Source organism: Artemia franciscana, chromosome 10, assembly GCF_032884065.1.
Source record: "Artemia franciscana chromosome 10, ASM3288406v1, whole genome shotgun sequence".
In the NCBI taxonomy this organism is placed as follows: domain Eukaryota; kingdom Metazoa; phylum Arthropoda; class Branchiopoda; order Anostraca; family Artemiidae; genus Artemia; species Artemia franciscana.
In genome coordinates this window covers 416,249-427,970 of record NC_088872.1, presented here as the reverse complement: position 1 = coordinate 427,970, position 11,722 = coordinate 416,249, and the positions used below count along the sequence as shown (strand labels likewise).

Below are 11,722 nucleotides of genomic sequence, written 5' to 3'. Positions count from 1 at the left end.
ACAGTCCTAGGGAAAGTTCGCAAGTTGCGAACTCGGCACATTGTTTGCATGTAGTACTGGGAAGCTCTTCATGTTAAAGTATGACTTTGTCTCTCAACTATACTTTTTAAAAGAATAAAAAAAATTAGCATAAAGAGCGGGGCGTTGAGGAGGGGACAATTCCTCTCATATTCGGAACAATTTTTGTTCGTTTTAAGTTTTGATGTCACTCCTTACTTTAAGCTTAAAAAAACTCGTTTTTAAATTTAATTTCAAACAGGCACAATAACTTTAAATTTTCTTTCCAGTGATCCATCTTCTAGTGTCTATAGCCACGGATTAAATGCGACTACCTCTAGTAACAAAGAAAAGAAAAAAAGCAAAAGAAAACAACGTAGTCGTGGTCATCCTTCTTGGATGTGTTCAGTGAAACTACCTACAAAGGTATTTTCCAAGTGGAGGGGAGGGGAAACTGCCCATATTCTCCTTTTCTTCCAGTTGAAGAAACCGTGGCTCTTAGTAAAAGTAAGCAGCAAATGAAAAATATAGATATGTATATATATATATTATATAAAATTATTTTAACAAAGAGGTATCAGAAAGTTCACAAATATTTGACAACATACACAGTTTAGAAATAGCCACCGTATCCACCGTAGCCTCCATAGCCACCATAGCCTCCATATCCTCCGAGACCATATCCACCATATCCATAATACGGATAGCCTCCGTATCCGTAACCAAGTCCATATCCTCCATAGAATCTGCCCTTCTCATCCCTTTTATCTTTGTTTCCTAAATTGAAGAAAAATCGATTAATACAAATATAGCAGATCTGCCGGCGATGGCAGGACAGAAAAGACAGAAGTTAATTTCTGTTTTGAACTTCTTAGTAAATTTAGTAGTTTGATTTTATATTTCTTAACCACACTACTGTTTTTCTAAGAAAATATATAATCGTTAATGAAAATGTGCTCCATTATTCTGTTTGATAGTTTGGCAAGAAACTTTGTATTCTAAATAAAGTTTTCCAAATACTTTCCCAAGGCCCAAAAGTCGGACCCTTGGCTGACCTCCTAAAAATTGAAAATACTCTTTGGCTAGCAAAGCTTATCTCAAACATTTTATGATTAGAATTTTAGTTTACTTGAGCAGGTCTGGCATACTTCCAAAATGTCAATCCTGTTTATTCCCTTTTAAAGACTGGAGGTAAAATTTGTGGCTAGTGGATCAGTTACTAAAATATTGTTTATACAGACATAGAAAAGAAATTACATATAGCCTAATAAATTTTGCCAGAAGAAGGGATTAAAAAGTGTAAATATGCTAGGGTTGGAGTCCCAAAAGGGGCATTAAAATAAAAAATATATCCTATAAATAATAAAAGGAGATTTCTTAGTTGTGTAGGTATGCACTTCGTAGGTGACGATTTTGTATTTTTTTTTTCTTTAAATTTTTAGCTAAGTGACAAATTGAAACTATAGGTTTCATAATGGCCTTTTATTCTTAGACGACACTGGCAATAAACTATCGATTTTTTTTTCACCTTTAGTGGAAAATTTCAGGACTTTCAGAATGGGAACACTCTTAAATATAACATGGAATGTGTCTTCAGTTATTATTTCTTCATATAAAGACTTTTGGTAATATAAAATTTAGGGATTTTTTAAAAACATAACCTTGGTACTTCTGCACACATATCTTTATTTTCTTCCAGAAAATTTTTGATCAGTTATATTATTTACCTTTTGTCTCTGAAAATAAGACGGAAAAATTATTCGAATAAAGAATTTTAAATTACCAATTCATTCATTTTACAATGGCATACTGTTTTTACCGTAAATCAAAACCATTATTCAAATCTAAGCTTCCATTCTTCAGGAACACGAGTTGGAGATCATTTCCTCCTAAATGAACCTCGGTTATGGCCCTGAGGCCTTACCTTCTCCGGATAATTGTCCTCTTGCTCCTGAACCATCACGTGGCTCTATGCTGAGGCCTTCTCCTCCTCTTGGTCGCGCGGTTGCTAAACTGAATAAGCACGCTAAAGTGAGGCATACAACCTGAAAAGGGATAAATTTATTACGTATACAAAAAAGAATATTTTTTATTGAAGTTTTTTTTTTAAATAAGACAAAATAGTTTACAAAGACACTTGAATTTGTCTCAAAGTTGTTACGTTTAGTTATTTGAGGATATCGAGTAGGCCTTGCAAACAGATGTGGTTTTTATTTCCTAAGAAAGTCTTCACAAGAGATATTATTCTCTCAAACTCCAAAAATTCTCGTGGTAGTATTATTCACTTTCAAACTATCTAAATTCCCTGGTGACAAAGTTACCCCCCCCCCAATCTTTCCAAATTCTGTTCCGACAGGAAAGTGAAAGTAAAGTTTTGTTAAACATAATATGGAATACGAACTTGATCCAATTGAAAAGAGGACGAAAATTAACTTGTACTTCCTCACTCTCCAGACCAGCTTCGATATTTACCTAAATATTAACAAAAAGTAAAAAAAAAACATGTTAGCGTAAAAATACGCTTTTTGAAACATTAGGCACTTGGCTTCCTCTTCATTATGTAACAAACCACTGATAGTTCAAGTTCAAGTTCAAGTTCTGTTTATTACTACATAATTTCAATATAAAAAACCAATTTGGCAGAGAGAGGGCTCGAGGCCAAATGGAAAAGCCAAATACTCCTCCATAATTACTGAAGTAAGATTTCCCCGGGATAATTTCATCTTTTCTGCTGAAATTCCCCCCTCCTGCAATTTCTACCTCACAAATCCTTAGCACGCTGTCTTTAGAAAATACTTTTAAGGTCATGGCGGAAATCCCACATACGTGACACTTTTTTCCTAGAAATCCTACTCCACCCCAAGTGGAAAGCTGTTCCCACGCAAAATTCCTCCTGTGTCAATTTCTCTCAGAGATAATTCTTAACGGTACATTTCTTCCGGTGATCATTCTCCCACGGGGAATTTCTTCCGTGGATGATATTCCCCTACCCATCAAAGAAAAATCTCCCAAAAAATTGCAACCCCACTGAAAAATTTCCCCAGGCAAATTCCTAAGAAAAATTCCCCGTAGAAAATACTCCTCCCCCACCGAAAATCCCACATACCCCGTCGAAAATATGTGAATGTTTCCCAATGACAAACACTATATTAACTTCATAGCATGCTGTTCTTTCTCAGGGTCTGTGTAGGGATCAATTCACTCTGAAAGATATGGTTATTAGGTCTTTTGACTCCGCGGAACAAAATGAGTGTGTAAAATTTTTTTATTGGATAACTTTGTAAAAAAGGGACGTGGGAGGGGGCTAGCTGTCCTTCAACATTTTATATCATTTAAAAGTGAACTAGAACTTTTGATTGTGATTTTCATTAAGATCGCTTGATCTTTTGGGGGTGTTTCCCTCCTTTTTCAAATATTGGGCAAATTTTATCAGGGTGGTAACTTTTGATGGGTAACATTAAACCTGATGATTTTGTATTTATTCAATGCGCATTACTATTTGATTCTTTTGATGTATTTACTGTTATCAAAACTCTCTTTCTTAGATTTCGGTTTACTATTGAGCCGCATTGCTCCTTACTTATAGTTTGTGTATAGTTTACTACCACGAACTTTTTATCCAAGTTGAAAAAAAATACAGTTATGTTCTATCAATGATACTGAGATTAAATATAACTTTTATTATACCCGAAGAAAATTTATCATATATACCTGATACCTAGATCCTGACACAGTGAAAATTTGAATGAATTTTTTCTAGAAAATAAAGATAAATTCTTAAACGCAGTGACCTGCTATAATATAAAGATAGGAAACGATAAAAAAGGGTATTTGCTTTATATTCTTATCATTTTTGGCTTTTATTAAATTTTAATTATTTAATTTTTTTTTGTTTTTTCATTGTTTTTTTTTCACATTCACTTTCCAATTTTGTTTCGTTGGTTTTTTTATTTAGCATTTTCCTTTGAATATATTATTCTCTTCACGCTGAAGAAGACAGGCGGCTATCCTATCAAAAAATTCGCTTTTTGTTTTTTTTTTCCAGTTTCCTCGTTTGACCTGAAAAAACCCTTTTTTGATTGTTTTCTTACTTTACATTCTAGAATAAGTTCTTCCTATTCTTGTTTTTTACCATTTTTTGTGATATTCTTTTAAACAAATACAAGAATTATTCGTGTTTTTATTTTAGAGATACTACAAATTTGAGGGCCCTATAACTTGATGAATGAATTAAAAAACAATTATATGTTTACCTTAGTTAAAGTATTACTTTAACTTGCATTTATCTAGCTGCGTGGATCAGTTATAAAGCAAAATTACCATGTACTATAAAGACGAAAAGCTTAATTTTCTGACTTGCGTATTTAGTATAAAAAATAGTATATACGCAGTTTCTAGATATTACCTGACAATCAATGAAGACTAATTTTTATTATTAACCTTTTTAACTCTATGCTACAATATAATTAACATATTTTTATGCTGATTGATATATTTACCACTAATTGTAAAAATGTTTTTTCAATTTGTGATTTACAAGTTTTTCTTAATTTTATTACCAATGGGTTAAGAGTATTTTAGCACCTGTACGCTATTTCAGCAGAAACTTTATAGAACCAGAGATAGTGAAAACAGAAGTGACAAAGCTGTTCAGTCTTAGACCTATATACTTCAAAATAAGAGGAAGAGATTATACAGAAACATATTTCAATGGGTGGTTCTTAAGTTTTTAGTAGCTGCGGCCTCCCAAATTATGAAAAAAGAAACGAGGGCGACAAATCATCGTAAATGAGTTATAAATAGATGGCATAAAAGAGTTCAAGAAAATGTAACTATCCTAAAATTTTACGGGCGAAAAGGATAAGCAGAAGAAGGATAGACAGAAATAATGTATTTAATTCACGCCAGAATTTCTTAATTCCACACTATAACTTAAAACTCAACAAAAACAGGCCTGCACGAGAATCAGATATATACAAGCCTGGTACATGCTGAGTACAAGGGACTGAGCAAAGCTTGGTCTGCTTTTATATATATATATATATATATATATATATATATATATATATATATATATATATATATATATATGTATATACATATGTATATATATATATATATATATATATATATATATATATATATATATATATATATATATATATATATATATATATATCCTATTGAAGTTTTGATTCTGTGAAGGATAAACAGGAAGTATAAATTTAATTCACGCCAGAATTTCATAATTCCATCCTGTAACTTAAAACTGAAGAAAACAGGCCTGCGACGAGAGTCGAACCTATGCAAGCCTGGTACATGCCGAGTGCAAGGTGAACGAGTGCAAGAGAGAAAAATGAGTTTAATTTAAATTAGCAGTAGCTATCCTTTAAAGGTGCAGTTGTCTTTGGAAATCATCATGTCTCATTATGAATGATGAAAATCATGTCTGAAAATTTACAAGCAAAAAGGGCTGTGAAATTTAACTAATTAGTTCTTCTGATTTATTATTGTGGTTGAACGTGGCAAAACTGATGTAAACACAGTGCTACCCCCTACCCCTCGATTTATTATTGCGGTTGAACGTGGCAAAACTGATGTAAACACAGTGCTACCCCCTACCCCTCCCAAAAAAATCATAATTTGGATCTAACTAAAAGAAAATCTTGTGTCCACTTGTAGACAGATCGAATTCATCCTATCTATTTTTACAGATAGTGTTTGAAAAAGTAGTTCTCATGATTTTATTTCATTATTACCAGACCATTATGAACATAAACAAAAGATACTTGGTTTCTCGCAACATACTGGGGCAACGGCTTTAAGTTATGCCCAGGGAGCATATCAGAAGCGCTATTTGGACCAGATCTTGGGGTGGAAAAATCTTGGAAATTGAGGATTTTAGGTATAAATAGACCTGTGATCCGCCTACGGGGCAAAACTGCTGTATTTGTATGTCCTTGGTAAATAAGCGCGTCCTTTTATTACGATTTTTCTAAAAACTCTATGTTGGATATTAGAATTTATCTTTTGCATTTGTTTCTTTCTTATAAAGATGTATTTAAGTAAATCCAGAGAGAGAAATTAATTGATTGTGCTACCCAGGAAGCTTCTAATTAATTTCCAGAACTCCTTCTGTGGCATTCTAAATACCGAATTTCCTTGTGTAATGGCAAAGATTTACCCCTTCTTATCAACTACTTACTACCAAAAATCCAATAAAGGGTTACACCAAAGGCGTATCCAAGATATTTTTTCGGGGAGAAGGTGTTTTTTTTTAAGGATGGGGGTGGGTGGTTGTTTACAAAAATACCTTAAAAAGAAGATCAAAAATTTATTTATACACATTTTACCCCAGAAAAGAAGTCATAATTGAATTTTTTTTGGGTTGGTGGTGGTTTGGTTAAAAGACCGTACCCCTTCCTTTTTCTCATGGGTATGATCATGGGTAAGAAAAATTTTTTCAACATAGAATAAGCAGAATCGATAAGAAGCACCTAAGCCATCCGTATTTTGTAAGAGTCACTTACCATTGAGACGAGAAGCTTCATTTTTACTGTTTACGGATTTCTACTTTTCCACTACTGCACAGTCTCAATCTAATATAATTTCACAGATTTTCAGTGCTTATATTAGCTTAGTGGTGGCTATTGCACAATCTTAAATCAAGGTTACTAAAAAAAAATTGGGAGTAAAAGTTAATAACTAATAAATATTATCCCTACATATATTACTTTACTCTTGAATGAAGAAAGGCTGCATTGCCCTAAGGGCTCTTCGTACTTCGTAGTAATTTTCATGATTGTTATTTATAGTGTGGTATTTATAGCACCTTGTCACCTTATAATTTAAACTTTCTAAAATTGGCTTAATTTCGAGGTTTTATTAATTTTGGCTATTCATTAGACAAAATGATCAACAGTGAAAATTTTTATATTATCAGGCATAATGATACATTTTGTAACTAACTTATTATTGCTCAAACATTTTAAAATCTTATAGTATGTTGTTTTTTCTATAGATAAGATAGCAGGGCCGATTGCGGGGGATGGCAAAGACTTCTGATTTATAAAATGATGGTTTCTAAAATGGTATTTCCAAATTCAAGGTAGAGAGGGGGAAGGTCAATTGTCTTCCCTTCCCTAATGCTACCTCTGAAATATAGACAAGGTTTATTGACAAACATTCATAATAATTTAATATAATTTCTACCATAAGAGAGCATATAATTTGCATGACTGAGGATAAGCTCCTGATTAGAATCCAGTTCATTTTCCTAAGAATTTCAATATTGCTTTATCCTCTTTATTATTTGTATATATCACTATAAATAACAGTTACATTAAGAAATAAAATGCAAGAATTTCATTTTATAATTTAAGTAATAGTTACCATTATTAGTCAAAATGCCCTGGAATCATGTTGAAGACTGTGAATTAAAAAAAAAATAAAAAAAAACAACAACAGTAGATTGTGAATAAAATTGAATAAAAAAACAATTTAAAAAAAAATGAAATTAAGGAGCGACATTAAAACTTAAAAGGAACATTAATTACTCTGTATATGAAAAGGGCTGTTCCCTTCTCAAAGCACCACTTCTTACGTTTACTGTTTTATTCTGTTTTAAAAAGTGGAGTTGAGAGAAAGAGTCAGACTTTAACGTAAAGAGTGGAGCTTGAGGAGAAAACACCCCCTTTCAAATACGGAGGAATTTCTGTTTGTTTTAAGTTTTGATGTTGCTCTTTACTTTCAGTTAAAAAACCTTGTTTTTTTTATTTAATTTCTGAACTTTTTTGAATTAATTTTTTTGGCTAAATGGCTTTCTCTTAGTTTTGATCGGATGATTTTGAAAAAAAGGGATGGGAGAAGAGGCCTATTCGCCCTCCAATCTTTTAGATGCTTAAAGGGACAACTAGAACTTTTAATTTTTTACGAACGTTTTTATTAGAATTAAATAAAGAAAAAACTAATTTTTTTAGCTGAAAGTAAGGAGCGACATTAATTGTTTTAAAAAGTAGAATTGTGGCAAAGAGTCAAACTTTAGCGTAAAGAGCGAGGGATTGCGGAGGGGAAAACCCATTTCATATACGGAGTAATTTCTGTTCGTTTTAAGTTTTAATGTCGCTCCTTACTTTCAGCTAAAAGAATTAGTTTTTTTTTATTTAATTTCTGAACGTTTTTGAATTAATGCATGTTTGGTTTTGGCTCTCCGCACATAAATTATTAAAATGAAATTTGTATATTAATTCTTTTTTGGCTACATGGCTTTCTCTTAGTTTTGATCAAACGATTTTGAGAAATAAGGGGTGGAGAAGGAGGCCTAGTTGCCCTCCAATTTTTTGGTTACTTAAAAAGGCAACTAGAACTTTTAATTTTTAACGAACGTTTTTATTAGTAAAAAAATATACGTAACTTAATAATTAACTTACGTAACAAACTTTCATAACCTTATATTTTTATTATGTATGCGACGGGGTTTGCACCCTCGTTAATACCTCGCTCTTTACACTAAATCGTAAGTTTTGTCCCAATTCTTTAAGAATGGCCCCTGAATAAGAAAAGCCGTAGAATAAATAGTTGAAATTACTAAAAATACTTTAGCATAAAGAGCGAGGTATTAATCTCCTCCTAAATACCTCGCTCTTTATGCTAAAGTAACCCTCATATGCGTAATAATCTCTGTTCGTTTTAAGTTTCAATGCTACTCCTTCCTTTCATTTGAAAAAAGTTTTCATGTTTATTTTTCATTGTTTTCTTATAGTAATGCTAGAAAATCCTGAGCCCTTTTCATTGAATTTTTCTTCCCCCATGACAGATTCCTCCAAGGAAAGATCCTCCAACATAGCCCCCTCTCCTCAGCCCCACCCCCAAACAAAATAAATCCCCCTTGAAAACGTCTGTACACTTCTCAATAACCATTACTATATGTAAACACTGGTCAAAGTTTGTAACTTGCAGCCCCTCCCCCAGGGATTTTGGGGGAGTAAGTCATCCCCAAAGACATAGTTATTATGGTTTTCGACTATGCTGAACAAAATGGCTATCTCAGAATTTAGATCCGTTGACTTTGGGAAAAACAGAGCGTGGGAGGGGGCCTTGATGCCCTCCAATTTTTTTGTTCACTTAAAAAGGGCACAGAACTTTTCATTTCCGTTAGAATGAGCCCTCTTGTGACATTCTAGGACCACTTGGTCGATACGATGTCCCCTGGAAAAAAAAAACAAAAAAAAAAACAAAAAACAAACAAACAAATAAACACGCACCCGTGATTTGTCTTCTGGCAAAAAATACAAAATTCCACATTTTTGTAGATAGGAGCTTGAAACTTCTACAGTAGGGTTCTCTGATATGCTGAATCTGATGGTGTCATTTTTGTTAAGATCCTATCGTTTTTAGGGGGTGTTTCCCCCTATTTTCTTAAATAAGGCAAATTTTCTCAGGCTCGTAACTTTTGATGAGTAAGACTAAACTTGATGAAACTTATATATTTAAAATCAGCATTAAAATGCAATTCTTTTGATGTTGCTATTGATATCAAAATTTAATTTTTTAGAGTTTTGGTTACTATTGAGCCGGGTCGCTCCTTACTACAATTCGTTACCACGAACTGTTTGAAAAGATATACGTAACTTATGGATTAACTTACTTAACAAACTTTTATATTCGTATATTTTTATTACGTATATGAGGAGGTTTGCCCCCTCGCTAATACCTCACTATGTATTGTTGCTCCTTACTTTGAGCTGAATTTTTTTTTAATTACTAAAGAAAAAGAATTATACTCACTATCATACACATGTCACACTTTACTTTTATACACAAGACGACTTTATACACTAAGATTATAAAAAAAATATATATGATAAAAAGAAGAAAACACATTTGGCCAAGTCATTCCTTTTCCTACAAATGTTATTGTTATTATATTATATTGTTATTGTTATTGTTGTTATTGTTATTATTATATTGTTATTATATATGTTATCGTTATTTCCTACAATTTTCAAAAAATGTTTTGTTACCCACCATTAACTTCACAGGAGATTAGAAAACAGGGATATTCAGTTGTCTAATATGTGTTTAGTTTTAGTTTTTTTTGGAGGGAGAAGGGAGGTCTGAAACACCAAGACGAATTATAGGATTATTGTTTTCATAATTTTTAAGGTGCGCTCTTTGAATAATTTTTATTTGATATGGATGTGCCTTATGGGAGCTGACAGAGGGGTTTCTGGGCAATATTTCTCTCAGATGCAAGAAGGCAAAACAAAGTACTTATCAACTTGGAAAGCCAAACTTATAAAAAAAAACAGTTTTGATAGCAATTTATCAACACTTCTGCAGGTTTCATATCCTCAAAAATTCGTAGTTTTTGTATTTTATTTTTGTCAGATGAAGGGCCACAGATGCGTGTTAATTTGTTTCTTGTTTGTTTTGTTTCTCAGGGGCGATTGTATAGAATCTATGGTCCTAGAAAACTTGAAGAGGAATCATTCGAACGAAAATTCAAAGTTTTAGTGCCCTTTTTACGTGGTCAGGAAGATTGGAGGGCAACTAACCACCCTACTATGCCACTTTTTTCTCTAAACATCTGGTATTGAATTTTAAATAGCGATTTTGTTGTGTATAGTTGACAGTTTACGTAACTACACCTTTGGTGATGACATGAGCCCTTGGGAAAGGACTGTAAGCTTTGCAGTTTACCCACTGGTTATATATAGTATTTGTTATTTGGAAATACATGAAAATCTTCGAGCGAAATTTTTAACGGGGTGGCTTTTTCACGGGGAGAAATTTCCGCGAAGAAGAATTCCGCGAGTGAATTTTTCGAGGAGGGGGGATTTCCTGGCATGATTTGAGAAACCAAAGAAATAAAAAAACAAATTTATCTACTGAAAGTTAGGATCAGCATTAAATCCTGGAAACGGAGGGGAATTGTTCAATATATAAGGGGGGAGAGGCACCCCATCTTCAACTGTCACTCTTTATGGTTTTCCATCGCCTTTTTCATGACCAAAAATTGTGGAAGGAGCTTGAAACCTAATAACTGTTATATATTCAGAATCCCAACTAAAATTCATATTTTTTAATATATATTTTGCTATTAAATTCCTTTCTTTAGTGTTTGGTTACTTTTAGCCTTTGTGGGTCCTTATTTGAAGTCCCTTACCATGAACTATTTGAAACAACCTAATAATAACAGAGTGCTTTTATGGAATACTGAGTGCTTTTACTGCTTTACTGCATTCTAGTATAGGATCTTAGATTTGGGGGCTATATCAATACCATTTCCATAGTCCCAAGAGCCCTTTCCCAATAACTTATTGGCCCTGTTCAGGCAAAAATGCAAGAATGCGGCATTTTTCTGTTGCTTGACTTCTTTTGTTGTTCATTTTGGACAGTAGACATTTCTTCGACAGAACATTTAGATTTTTTTTTAATCAATAATAAATTACTAAGTACTGTGAATCGTCATTTGGAAGATAATCCTTACCTACCTGAAAAAAATCATTTTGTAAATAGTGGCTCTATTGTTATCGTTCATATCAAATTTACTTGAAGCCTTTCTATTGCAGTTTGGTTACTACTTCTAAAATTAAAAGAAGATTTCATGAGCAAATAGGAATGATGAGCTACATTTAAAATAACAGATTTTAGATGTAGAATCAACTTAAATAATATATTTTATTTTTACATATATTGTTATAAAACTTCCATTTTACAGTCT

General features: G+C 32.7%; 1 protein-coding gene across 1 annotated transcript; it reads right to left on the bottom strand.

Moving 5' to 3' along the window:
* Positions 1-525: 525 nt before the first annotated feature.
* On the bottom strand, positions 526-6,671 carry LOC136031630 (shematrin-like protein 2). The gene is made up of 3 exons (XM_065711269.1): positions 6,528-6,671; positions 1,922-2,042; positions 526-774 (listed from the first exon to the last, which is right to left on the bottom strand). Exons 1-3 carry the CDS (start codon positions 6,546-6,548, stop codon positions 611-613), a joined length of 306 nt encoding a protein of 101 aa, XP_065567341.1. The 5' UTR covers positions 6,549-6,671; the 3' UTR covers positions 526-610.
* Between the last annotated feature and the right edge of the window lie 5,051 nt (positions 6,672-11,722).

Bases quoted from the DNA above. Each gene is read 5' to 3' on its own strand.
- LOC136031630 (XM_065711269.1), bottom strand. From the start codon at position 6,548: ATGAAGCTTCTCGTCTCAATG. The intron at 2,043-6,527 runs GTAAGTGACTCT...ATCCCTTTTCAG, and splicing joins TGAAGCTTCTCGTCTCAATG to GTTGTATGCCTCACTTTAGC. The intron at 775-1,921 runs GTAAGGCCTCAG...TCTTCAATTTAG, and splicing joins AGGACAATTATCCGGAGAAG to GAAACAAAGATAAAAGGGAT.